The sequence below is a fragment of the Watersipora subatra genome, chromosome 1 (assembly GCF_963576615.1).
Source record: "Watersipora subatra chromosome 1, tzWatSuba1.1, whole genome shotgun sequence".
In the NCBI taxonomy this organism is placed as follows: domain Eukaryota; kingdom Metazoa; phylum Bryozoa; class Gymnolaemata; order Cheilostomatida; family Watersiporidae; genus Watersipora; species Watersipora subatra.
Genome location: NC_088708.1, coordinates 64,724,100 through 64,738,317, shown reverse-complemented (window position 1 = coordinate 64,738,317; position 14,218 = coordinate 64,724,100). Strand labels below are relative to the sequence as shown.

Here is a 14,218-nt window from a genome sequence, read left to right as displayed (position 1 = left end):
ACTAAAAAGCGGTGTACAACTAAAAAATGCTAAATGCTAAAGATAAAATGCTAAAAGTCTTGAGCTAAAAACTCATAGTGCTATCTATACATTTAACATTCTCACTTATCACTTACCTCAGGGTAGACTACTAAACCAACAGCAAGGGAGTAGTTAGCCTCAGGTTCAAGTGGAGCATTATAGTAATTATTCAGGGTTTGTCCATCTCCAATATTCACTGTTAACCCATCATCGATCACCAATGAACCTGGAATCTCTGCAGTAATGTAGCAGGTCATACCCAGCTCAGTTGCTGTCCCATGGCCATAAAGACTGTCAGAGTCACATGTGCTGTTTTCAAATAGAGCATATCTCTTTTTCCTCTTTCCAGTCAGTTCTCCAGGAGCTTGTACTATTAGCTGGTAATAACTAAAATATTCAACAATTGAGAAACTTGACAGTATTCCGACAATAAACTTTTTCTGAGTGAAAATATCAGGAAATATTTCACTTTTCTAATCAATACGCCACTTTTTAACACTTTTCCTGATGAAATGCTGCAACAAAGAAATAGTCAGCAATGACAGACATACCTTTCATTTCTAGGTACATTCATCAAGTCTACAGGTTTCAGAAGGATGGATGTGTGAGAAAATCCTTTTGAGACTGTTGAGAACGCTACCAGATGCTCTGTTCTCATGATTGAAGCGTCAGCAACTGCAAAAAATAAAAAGAAAATAAGGCTAAGAAATAGGACATATTGACTGATTTTGACAGAAAGATAAATAATTTGGTGCACAAACATAGTATATGTACAATTTATGATGACCTTGAAATCAAAAATGAAACTAGTAAAATGCTACTTTTTAAAGAACCTCACTGAACAAAGGGTTGAGCATCAAAATTGTTTTGTTATTATCTGCTCTCGAAACTGTAACTTTTTTCAACTTAAACATATATGCAGAGCAAAACCAACCAACAAAAAGCTGACATTCTAAAGATGTGATACCAAGATGGTTTGTGAATGAAGCTTAACTCAACAGAGTTTGTCATTAATATTTTTTAGGTATTAGAGCAAGAACAAATCATACTGATTTCATTGTTTAATTATAGCAATGTACAACAATACTCACTCATTCTGCTGCATTGATAAAGTTCTGCATTATCTACTTGCTCATTCATGATCTTATGACTCAACAATTGTAATATATTTGTGTTCAACCCTCTAGGGTTTGACAATATAACGTTACACAGTACAATCCTATATCCCAGATAATTGCTACTGAGTGGGCATTTTTAGCTCCTTGTAATACCTATGCAATCATCATGGATTAACACACAATACTCAACACACATGTGAATGCAAACACATGCTCGCACACATACACAAACACACACATAAACTACTTGACAGACATCTACTATACCTAAACCATCTGTACCATTAGGAACGCAACCAGGTAAAACAGGTTGTGACTGTTACCATTATAGCATGGTAGTCTCTATATAAGCGGGACATGAAGTTTTCACTGACTTTCCCAGCACCTTGACTATTGTAGATATTTGTGGTTGCTACAAATTGTTTTAGTTACTAGCATCACATGTTGTTGAAGGAAGGCAAGGTAATATTATTTTATTACTTGCCTCACTATTACCAGTAAGGCAGGTAATAAAGAGCGATGTAATAAATATCAACTTTAGTTGATCTAACTGAGCGATCTTTAGCCTAAAGACTTTTGTTGTTGATAGCACATTTGTAAATGACAATTATAAGTTTAGTAAATTTTACTAGAGGTTATTAATAAGATGTTTGTAGCTTAAGTTAACTTTTCATTAATTACTTACAGTTATAAGCTTAACTTATTGAAATTCAGTTAATAACTATAAAAATTGACCCATTCACTGCAATTCAAAGGTGGTAATATTTTTATACAATCCATGTTAAAAAGGAAGAATTCACTAAGATAAAAATTACACCCAGTATTTTTCGAAGAAAGTATATGATTATCATAATAAAACGTACTAAATTGCCAAATAAAAACTTGTTAAAAATGACATTATTTGTATATAATGCTTCATATTATATTATATAGTTGCCATCTTTCTTTAAAACAAGAGTAAAAGCTAGCTTGAGCACAGCTCACTAAATAAACTAACTAGCATGCTTCGAGCAAAAGTTTGTGAGATACTCATCGCTATATACCCTAGTTCTATCACATATGAACAGTCGCATTCACTTATTCTGCATATGCTATAAACAACTAGCAATAGGCTTCGTACAATCCCAGCAGCTGGAAAAATATCACTTGTCGTAGAATCATTCTCAACTTTGTGTTTTTAATTAAGCCACGATTAACAATATCGACCTAATTTATCAGGCAACTGTTTATGTAAAAGCTCATCACCGCAGCAAACAACTAATGTTGTTATTTCTGCCTCCGGTAAAAAAACAAACTGGCACAACAACTAAATACAAATCAAAACTGAATTGCTGATGTCGAAATGCCAAAACACATAGTGCTGCTCTAACTAGATGCCTATTAATATCATGTTGTGAGCTGAAGAGCGGTTCCTCACATGCTAATCTTTTAGGTGCAAGAATAACACTATATATATATAACTTATGTGTAGTAACTAATACTGTCACAGAGGCTGCGCTTCGACTTCCCAAATGTATTTCAATGTACATATCTAACGTGTACAGAAACCTTTTAAAAGCTAGACTCGTACCATATAAGCATTACCTAATAACTTAGTAGATATCTAAAGCAGCATATTATTGAAAAGAGACAAGTGTTGAGGTAAGAGAGCAATCAACATACGTTGGAGCTGAGTGTATCCTGTGACATTATCTGTTGGACTATCTCCAGCTGTATTTGATGCATAGACACTGCAGTTGATTTTTGAAGCAGGCATAAATCCACAGACTTTTGGAAATGAATCTCTCGTGATGTTGGATGCACCAAGTGTAAAGTATGTAAAATTCCTTGGCTGTTGTTGAATGTCTTGACAGCCGTACTGCTCATGAGAATCATAATTATTTTACAATTGACTTTGAGAGATAATATTGATTTTTACATAAGCAGCAATTTTGTTTACACGGAAGATGGAGTGCTAAAACATATTTATTAACAAAAAAAAAACTATCAATTGGTTCAGCTGTTACTAAATGTTAATAATGACCAACCTGTAATATGAATGATCTAAAAGCTAAAAAGAAAAGATGTCTAAGCGGCGATGTAAGTAACAATGTATAATACACTATAGACACAAAGGCAACCAAATAATAAAAGCGATTTATATCTGATTATAGTCTAAGAAGGCTGCTTCTCAAACACTAAAGTATACTGATCGTTTAGTGTGAATAGTACAACTACAGAACAATAATGTATCAGCATGAACTGTTTGAAATTTAGCACTGATTGATTGAAATGATGTATAATTCAGCCAACCATTGCATGCCTCAATAGTAGTAATTCTGATTATGGTCACTTATTAAATATAATGCAATAATATGTTTTACTTTCATAATTATAATTTTGAGTGGCTACATCTAGTCGACTGCTCAATAAACTACAGCTGACTTATACATTATATAATTTCAACAATTACTAAGTTCAGCACAGCTATTTTGTAGGAAGATGAGAATAAGACATAATTGAAGCCTTAGAGTTTCAGTACATTGCTGAGAATCAGTATACTGCCATACAATATCAGCAGTTTAAACTACCATTTGAATCAATCGGAGAGTGAGAATACTGCGATAGTGCAGCAAACCAGTAGTTCAGTTGTTAATATTCTATACATGACTATTAGCAATACTTACAGTATATGTTAGAATAAGCCCATTTGGTAACCTTGGAGATCCAATAGTCAGTTCAACACAAGAAGAGGAGAATTCAAGGGTGAGATATGGAGAGTCTGTTGGAGCTATGGTCACAACGTAATTATGTAGCAGAATATAACTAAACTCTCACAGACAGTAGTTGTACTATTAAAGTCCAAAGAGAAGTGCTAGTTTTTTGTCGGAAACAATCATAATATATTTTATTACGAGTTAGGTTATAACTCGTATTCGGTTATAACACTGTGGCTAGAATCCTATAAGTAAACTTGCCATGTAACCCAACAGCATCTTCTCACAAACACTAAAATAATTTCAAATTGGCTTAAAAAGATAATGAATGCGAGCAATGTATGAGTTCATTTATTTTCTGTACAAGTCATGTAAAGCTGAACGAATATTTTCCACATCATAAATACATGCCATGAAAATGATGAAAATTACTTTATTATGTAGGACATTGCCATACCAGCTGGGTAAATCTAATTTATATAAAACATAGGCATGTCTAATAATATATTAATCAATCATAGTTGAGGTGTGATCGAGCATGACTAGCATAAATTGAGAATAACTGTCTCAGTTAGATTCCTGTTACAAGCCCTGGCAGCAGTGATCTATTTGCTGATTTCTGAAAAATTATTTAGCGATGTCACAAGTTCGATCTTGTACCCAATGTTTCATGATACATACATGCCATGAAAATTATGAGAACTGTCTCACCGATCAGGGCATTGCTATACCAGCTGGGTAACAATACCATAACACATCACACAGCAAATTCTACATAGCTACTACCTCTAGCGGTTACAAAGAGAAATAAAAGGCAAATTTGTTAACTTCCAGCAAGATAAAAATTTATTAGGCCTCAATAAAAACCTAAAACTACTATGAGATTAATCCTACCAATTTACAATGTACAACTAGAACTTGATAGCAACTGTACTAGTTACATATGTCAACTCTTAAAAAAAGAGAATGTTATAATGCCTCAATAAATACCTAAAATTGCTATGAGAAAAGCTGTATGTATATAAAATGTGTGAGTTATGGGAATGAGAAACATAAAAACTACACCGACCCACTTTGAAGTGAAATGTATTAAAATGCATGTACAATACCTAAGTTTGAACTAGCTACAATAACTCAAAATTCAAAATCCAATGCTAACCTGTTTCCTGTGTGTATATTGGGTATGAGAAGTCACTGCTGAATCCCTCGTCATTTGTGGTTGATATCAGCAGTGTGTAGTTAGTATAGGGGTAAAGACTCTCTACACTAAAATCTCTTTTGTCTGCTTCATTGATTTGAGTTTTGAGAAGTTGATTGTGATAGAAAAGGGAGATGCTGTAGTTGGCTATACCACGACAGTTTGGTATCACAGGCTGTAAAATATTGAGTCATCACTGAGTAGCAGAAACTAATCACAATATTTTATGGCAATGCAAATAGAATAGCAAAGTAAGAGTTCTTCACAATAGCAGTACAGTGACCCACCGCCATACAACATTAAGCCATTGTAGTGTTGGGTGTGCAAGGCGAAAATGTTGTGGGGAAGAGCATAGGAGCTTATACTAATTACCTAATGCAGACCCTAGCAAAAAAATCATAATTTTATATCCGAACTGTTTATATTAAATAAATATGTTTCAATATTAGGCGTTAGCCACTACATCTTCAAAATGAATGTAGCGGCTAACAGCGATTTTATATACTTGACAGCAACGCATTTGTTACATTAAACCTTTATGACGCTATGTATCAAAAACCTAAAATTTAGTTTAAATGAACTTAGCTTACTAAACACACACTCAAAGCTAAATTTTAATCATTTGCTGGACTTAAGTTTGGTCATCTCAACTTTTTCTCATCTGACTCTAGTTTGGCGCTTTTTGCCTCGCGCTCTTATAACTTTTAGCTGACTTTATTAAAAACTTTTTCTAACTAACTCAACGAGAAAGACCTAGTAATGCCGTTCTAATTTGAATTTTGGAGATACAACGTTGTCGATGTCACATGATGCAAAAAACACTGTAATGAGGGACTATAGAAAAACTTGAGGCAAAAAACTGTACGGCCGAGTTGCATGGAGATGCATTATAACTGACAGTTTACACACCTTCCATGTGAAGTTCATATTAATCAGCTCTCTCATCTCTTTATTGTTGTAAACCACAATCTGTGTTTCTTGGACCACTGCTTTTCCAGGAACTAGCAAAAGAGAAGTTTATATTGCAGAAATATATTGGTTGAAGTTGCTAGATAATAACAGCTGTACTGAGTAGCACTAATAATCATTATATGCAGTTACCTCCACAGTATACTGAAGTTTTATTGTTAGCTGATGGTCCATATCCAACGTCTGTAGAAGCCCTCACTTCACAAATTACCAAATCACCAGGTTGATAATCACATAACACAAGCTTCTTCGGTACTGTGATGGTTGTGTAGCTTGGACTAGTTGAATTGAAAATATTGCATCTGTACTAAAAATAAAAGAAAAGTAATTTTAGTAGAAGTAAAATATGCTTATGGCCGACAGGATTTAAAATGATCATCAGACCTGAAGAGTCATATGAAACAAGCTGTAAGTGTCTAGGGAATAAACTTACGGTGAATTAACTATAGAGACCATGGTAAATTTGAACAGTATCAAAGACTTTCAAAGTTCACTTTTAACAGAGATTGCAAAACTGGTACTTATGTAAAACAGTGTGGCTAGAATAACACAGATAGCTGTATTTGCTGAGGTGTTTAGATGCTGAAACTGTATAAATATACTGAAAGATTAGCAAGAACTATGTTCAGACAACTAAAAAACTTCACTACTGGCTTATGACTTAAATAAGCAAAGGTTTACATAGATGAGCAGCAAAGTGAGACATGTGTTTTTTCTGTAAGAACTTGGTAAAAGCTTCATACAGCAACACACATAATAATGTTACGTGTTATTACATATCATAACCTCTAGCTAGATAACTGTTATTTTGTGAGCTGTTACTTGATAGATATCAGGTACATTTGTTTATTTCACCTCCGAGGCTTTGTTAATTACTGCTTTGTTAATTACTTGTGTCGGTGTTGTATCTACAATGTATGTGCGTTGCAAGTTCTTTGTATGCGTGTTGTACCGACCTAAGATGCACCATTACCGTTTCACCTCCTAGGCATGGTGAATTACAACAAATACAATGAGCTTTCTATTGTAATATCATGCTTTGAGGTGTTTTCTTTAGGAAGTGGGAATGGATCAAGTTGTATTTAGTAATTCCAATTTGAGAAGCTTGATTTGGGATGCAAGAGAATTGACATATGAGGGTGATCCTGGAACACTTCAAACTCATATGTCGAGGTATGACTGTACTAAAGATATGTATGCGAAAAGTACTGTACCAAAATAAAACAGTTATTGCAATTATATCAACACCAAAAGTGCTTATTATCAGCAATACAAATATCTTAAAAATTATGATAAGTCTACTCAGTTAAGTTATCTTTAATGACGTAAAAAATCTCAGATCAATTTCCGATAATATGTACAATTTATTCTATCAATAATAGTTCTTAAAGCCACAAATTATCAACTCAGTAAAATAAGGTGAGACTTGCTTTATACCAAAATACCATATTTGAAATAAATATATAGAACTATAAACTAATAATCAAGTTTCCAGTTTTACATTACTATCACCTCTTTTCAAACCACTGATGAATAGGCTGATGCCTATATTCTACCGCTTTGAGACTAATATAATAAATCACACACAAGGTGCTAAAGCTAATTTGCATGAAATAAAAAAAAACCTTTAAAATGGTATTTCAGAGTGTTACGTTGGCCACAGGTTATACAACTATGATCCGCTAGATATATACATAGCTTAGTAAAAATAGCATGTGTTCTCACTTGAAATGGAAAATAATACAAAATATTGTAAAGGTTTTGTGCGCTGTCCATTACTTCTCTACCAACAATAAGACTCAGTTTGAAGATTATATACATGTATTCCGCTTTGTTCGTAAATAGTTATAGTAAAAAGCATGCAACAAGCAATGAAACAGGCGCAGAACAGCTCTGCCCTCTATTGCAATCATCTGTGCTCATATAGCTGGGAGCCCCACCTCTTGTTCCACTTAGTTCGACTCAACTTGGCACGGCGCGGCACGGCACGGCACGGCACGGCACGGCACGGCACACACACACACACACACTGTCCATCCCAATATATTGTAAAGGGCAGCAACTATTAAAAAACATTCACATATAAAATAGAAAATAGAAAATAAATATAAAGTATAATATATAATAAATATAAAATAGAAAAATGTGCTAAACATGAATGGTGTTAACCGATGGTAACTGTAGCCTAGTGTTTAAAAGACATTCCTGTTAGTTTATCGCTGCCAAAACCAGCAATATTTAAACTGAGCATTTTGTAGTGTGATGATAAGGATTTAGAATGTTTTGCTAGGACAGTCTGAATGTACTAGTAAGTTCTTTAGCTTATAGATTTGAATTATAATCAAAACTAACCAATTTGACACAAATGACCTAAAACTATATTCTCCAGTTAGTGTGCATTTTCAGCGACCAACAGTGTGAAACTGAACTTCATACAAAGTCTAGTAGAATAAGGTGGAATATTTTGTATGATTAGGCGTACATATTGGGAAATATATGTTTTGTTATAAGCAAATATCAGTGCTGCTCAATTATACAGATAACTATTTTACCGTGATATTACTTTTCATATTCACAGGTCGAAAACTTCCCTTACTGTTTCAAAAAGGATTGCTAATCAAAATAATTAAATTGAGAAATATAAATTTTACACTAAAAGTATATAGATGCTTATAAACTAAAATTATTCTAATGCCAGGAGCTAATAATTCTCCTTTACATTTTGCACTTTGAAAGGTTGATGATGGTACCAAATTACTGTAACATATGATTGATCACTGCATTGTGTTCCTTCAATGGTCTTGTGTTACTTGTTCCAAAAATCCATGATTTAAACACTTTGCTTGTTCAATGAATTATATCCTAAAAAGTACAACAACGACATTGATTCACAGGTATCTTGTCTTGTGGTAAAACTGATTTCACACTGTTATATAGTTGAGTACACTAGTCAAGTACTCTTTGATATGCATAGTGAGGCTGCCGACGTTTGATACTTCCTAGAACTTAAATAAGTGTTCTATCCAACAGCATAATAAAGTTTAAACGCATTAGTCTTAGCTCTGTGTACACTAACGGTGATAAAAAATATTGTTTCCCCTATAAATACTGCTAGTATTAAGCACCTGGTATCCAGTAATAACTCCATTAGGTGGCTGAGGTTCAGTCCATGACAAACTGACACAGCTCAAGTTGAAATGATTCATGACAACCTCAACAGGTCCTGGTTCTGAAATAAACAAGTTAACTACAAATATAGAATGGCTAATAAGACTAACGAATTATACCTTATAGAGTGAGCAAGCATCTTAAACTATCCTTTAAGCACTTTCATACCAGAAAAAATGAATATTTGGCAGAAGAACCTTTGGGCCATATTCAGGTGCTGAGCGACCCCAAAAAGGCAACTGTTACCACAATGATGACACGACAAGAGGACACGACTGCCGACCATACCTCTGCTCAGCTGCTGAGTCAACTATGCTACCAAGGGGGTGGAGCCAATCTAGGAGTGCTACGTATAAAATGAGCCACGGAAGCAACGAAGACCGGAGCAACTGGAAGTCTCATCCTTTGCAGTTATTTCTATGCGCACTACTCTTGACTGTATTATACATTTGAAACAATGTATACATTTATACCCTCGCACTCGACTGGTTCATTTCATTGTGGAGCAAGTAGAGGAACTTGGTCAGTTCCTTTACAAATAGTCAAATTGGTTAGAATTTAGAGGAATCGGTTAGAATATTGACAAAGCCTTGATTTGGCCCTTAAACTCAGTCTAAGCACTTACTACGATGATGTTTGTTATGTTTGTAGAAGTGGACTCTAAATTTGAAATGAATAATTATTAATGATAGTTTTGATACAAAATACTCACTATTTACTAATTTAATGTTGTGATCAGCGCAACAGAAGAATTATTCATCAAATTCAATCCATTAGTTTGCCAGTAGTTCCTCACCAAGTAAACCTACTTATTGTAGCAACACTACTAGCTACTATTAATACAACATCTGCTAACTATTCAGGCAATTCGGAATCATCAGCTAATGAGAACCTTACAAAACAATCAGCCTAATCTCGGAATGCTTAGGTTTGATTTTTAACTTCTATTCTGCCATGATAAGCAACCAGTAAAGAATAACACCATATAAAACATTTCATTGAATTACCTTTCATTATTCACAATTCATGGTTTCAAATACTGTTGACAAGATCTGACAGTGTTTGCCTGATCTCTGCTACTATGAAAACCTGACCTGTTACAACTCAAATTTTCTAAGAAGTGGAGGACAACTTAAGAAAAAGGTTTTGATATGAAGCATATTGTATCAAACAGAGATCATGGTGCAGGTAAAACTTAATTATGATTTACTGCCACCACAAAAGTATAAAAACAGAGTAGGTATTAGCAGCTCTATTCTCTGAATATTACTAATTTATTAGGTTATAAATTAGTTGAATATTTAAAAGCTATTAATTTTACATTGAATTCCTAAAGTAGTTGCAATAATTTAGTTTTTAAGGCTTGAGTTACTGCTAACTTCGGGCTGCAGTGATAGTTTTTAACAAAACTCTTGGTTGAACACATTTGGTTTTATTTAAAATGTAAAAACAATATCTTCTTTTGATGAAAAGTTAACAATCTACGTGGGATATTTAATACATAGTTCAAAATTTTCAGAAGTAACTAGTCCATGGATTGTTTTAAAGTGAAACTGATTTACTATCTGTAATGAAATAACTTCTTTTGTTTGGCATAACAAACAATAAATCTGTTTATTGACCTTGACCACTTTGATGTATTGATTGAGAAGCAAGTTTATTTTTAGCCAGAAATCCAATTTTTGACAACAAAAGTTTGAGTTAATTATAGGCAGAGGTTAACTAGCATATGCAAAACTCCACTCAACCTTTCATGTCTAAAATATATAAAGTCAATAAATTATTGGATATTTTGTATCAACACCTGACCAATACACAGTCTTATAAATAAGTTACTAGAGAAAAATTATATTAAATAATTACCAAGTTCTCCAGTAGTCACGACAAGAGATCCAGTAATATTGAATCCTTCATCATTCTCAGCACTATACACAATAGTATAGTTGGTAACAGCATTCAGATCATCTATAGGCTGGTTGTTTAATGTGTAGTCAACAGATGCATTCAGTTTATACTGTCTGTGTGTAACATCTCTGCAATTAGCTGTTATGTCCTACAATAGAAATTCAACTGATGTGCTAGTTGCATGTAGATATTACAATGATCTTTAAATGACTATAATTATGCGGATAACCTCTATGGACAATATGTTAAAGCTTGCTCAGGAGATCAAATAAAAATGTGCACAGGATACATTACCTATACCCGGCAACATTTAGAAGGCTAACTAACATATCTTGATTACATGCTAAAACTTCTTCATGAAAACTAATTAAGACATCACTTTGTCCTGCACATGAAACTTCCATGAAAATAAATAGCTTTTAAAATTTTTTTTTTGCTTTGAGTTTAGAACAACAATTACAAACTTTGAAAAAAAAGGTTTTCTTATTATCATGTCTGTAATTGAGTTATGCATCTGCAGTTACAAAACAGTGAGGTTGTGTACCAAGATACTTTCAGTTATTTTAACTCACATTTTTGGGAATGTGCATGAGAATTCTCCTTCTGTGGTAATGGGAATCTTTCGGTTTGTAAATGCTTTCTGTGACATACTTTGATAGTTCAAATGGTAGAACAGGCACTGTATAATAAGCAAAATAACTGTTCCATGTTTCTGCAAAACAACTCCCACCTACTTACATGTAACTAATCAGTAAAAATAGTTGCTTTATGACAATCACAGCATTCTTTCTATACAAGCTATTATATTAAAATGCAAAATGGTGGTGGGTGATGACAAATGTAGTAAATATATTTCCGTAGACATATGTATCTGATACTCATATTATTGACAAGTCAAAAAGTCCTTGAGCGATTATTACTTGTCAGTTCCGATGATAGCAGGGCAGCTGGGAAATTAAAGATTCTTATAGGTAAAAAATTAGATAGTGGATTATAGTTTAAAGTCTGGTAGTCCAATAGCTATTTATGTAGGTAACGTGAGACAGTTGCTGTTTAGCTGTTGATAAAGAGAATTGATAGCAATGAACTACGGTTGGCCATAACACTGACAATATGATTATTACATCATATAGCTAATAATACATAAGTTAACCACAATAAATCTGTCTTTCATGTTATTCTATAAAGCTCATCCCTGAATAACTAAGAGCTTGCAGAGAGCACAAATAATTAAGATAGACTATATAAAATATAAAGAAGCCATAGTAAACTAAACCACCAGCAGTTGACTGAAGGAGTATAGCATGGATCATTTAATGCAGATGTATTTCCACCTCTATTACAAATCTCACTGCATAATATTATTTGATAAATCAGTGTTTAAAGTTGATCCACTTTAGAAATATTGCAACATGAAAAGTGTAATCTGCAGGACTGAAAACATTTGCCTTAAATTGAAGGCCAGTTCAGGACGTCGAACTTACTAATTTGTAGATGCCATAAAATCTGTTTCTCACTCATACTACCGAACAATATGTTTAGTGTAAAACAATAGATTAATAAGTGACTGCCTGTAACCAAAAGAAAATTCCAACATGAATGAAGAGTGTTTAGTAGCTCCGAGACAAACTTTACAAGCACCAACATGATACTTTATGATAATAGAACAATTAACTAAATTTCACTTGTAAGTTTTTGGGTGCATCTGATTAATTCTAAGCATTGAAAAGTTCTGTTTATCATACTAAACATAATTTAAAAGGCAATTGAAACCGTGAAAATGCATGAACTTGTATATTGAAAGGAACTACAGTATAATGTCAAAGAGAACAGCCTTAAAAATAATTTTATATTGAAGATTAGTCATGGAATAAAAATGGCATTAATTTATAGCCAAAGTCATCAGGGCAACAACATTCACATGACATTTAGAGATAGACATAGTTTGAAAACAAGATACCATTGGCAACTATGGCAGCAACAAACATATATAGATAAATCTTAAGGAAACTCACTATCACAGTCAGTAGTGACTGAAGGAGCAGTAGCTGGGTTACTATTTCCAGCATTGTTCACTGCTCTTAGCTCACATTCTATTACTTGATATGGAAAGAAATGACAGAGTTGTGACTCTCTCTTATTTGCAGAGTCTACTATGTTTGTCCATGAACCCTCCTCGTTACACTTGTACTACAATGGCAGAAGGGAAATGGTTTTCCAAGATTCACCAATTTATTATTATTTAAATAAAAATTTACCAATTTAAGTAAACGCCACTAGAACCAAGTACTTCAAATTACAAAAAGTATTTCTCATTTGGCATGTTTGTTGTTTGTATATTACCATAGAAATGATCTTTTGCCTTTTGTTAGCTGAACAAACATTTAGAGTTACAATAAGGAGACACATTTTCTTGCAAATTTTCTCTATGTATACTGTATAACTCTGACGCTTAATATAAATTGAAACAAACTAAAATAACTTTGAACATTTTAAATTTAATTATGTTGACATTATGATTACTAAATGACAACAACAAGGTTTAATTTTTCTGTCAATGAGCATGAAAAGATCATGAAAAAAGCAGCTTATCGCAGTTAAAAGCATTGTGTAATGATGTAGGCACACCATTGGGAAATATACTTATGTCATATGTATTCATGGCATCTGAAATATGATCTGCAAACCTTGACTTAACAACGCGATAACTAGAGCAGCCTTTGATGAACTTCATTCTAATGTGTCAGACCCAATATCATAAGAGTTATACTGTAACCGTATTTACATTTCAACCTACATAAACACATATATTCACCTAAAATACTCCTAGCCAATACATAACTAACCTGATAGCCTGTGATTGGTCCGTTCGGCCATAGAGGAGGCTGCCATGAAATGGTTACACATCTTGAATTGGTGACATCTATGTAAAAAGACCTTGGATAAAGCTGGGGACCTGTAATAGAACATGTCAGACTCATTCTTATTCAAAGTTAGAGTTTTGATACGGTAACATGCAAGGGGAACTATTCTGCCCTAAGCAATCCAACCACACTAACTAGTGATTGCGCAATTATTCAATATAAGCAGTTTAGTTTGCTAGCTTGGCCTCAAACTATAACTGCACAAATTGTTTAGTTTTT

General features: G+C 33.5%; 1 protein-coding gene across 1 annotated transcript in view; it reads right to left on the bottom strand.

Moving 5' to 3' along the window:
* LOC137390286 (receptor-type tyrosine-protein phosphatase T-like) overlaps nt 1-6,972 on the bottom strand; it is a 31,917-nt gene extending 24,945 nt beyond the window's left edge. Inside the window, exons 1-8 of the mRNA XM_068076623.1 lie at nt 6,955-6,972; nt 6,135-6,309; nt 5,943-6,034; nt 4,995-5,208; nt 3,806-3,909; nt 2,802-2,997; nt 573-696; nt 117-408 (exon numbers count right to left, since the gene is read on the bottom strand). Of these exons, the coding sequence (XP_067932724.1) occupies nt 117-408; nt 573-696; nt 2,802-2,997; nt 3,806-3,909; nt 4,995-5,208; nt 5,943-6,034; nt 6,135-6,309; nt 6,955-6,972 (1,215 nt within the window). The remainder of the gene's footprint in view (nt 1-116; nt 409-572; nt 697-2,801; nt 2,998-3,805; nt 3,910-4,994; nt 5,209-5,942; nt 6,035-6,134; nt 6,310-6,954) is intronic.
* Between the last annotated feature and the right edge of the window lie 7,246 nt (nt 6,973-14,218).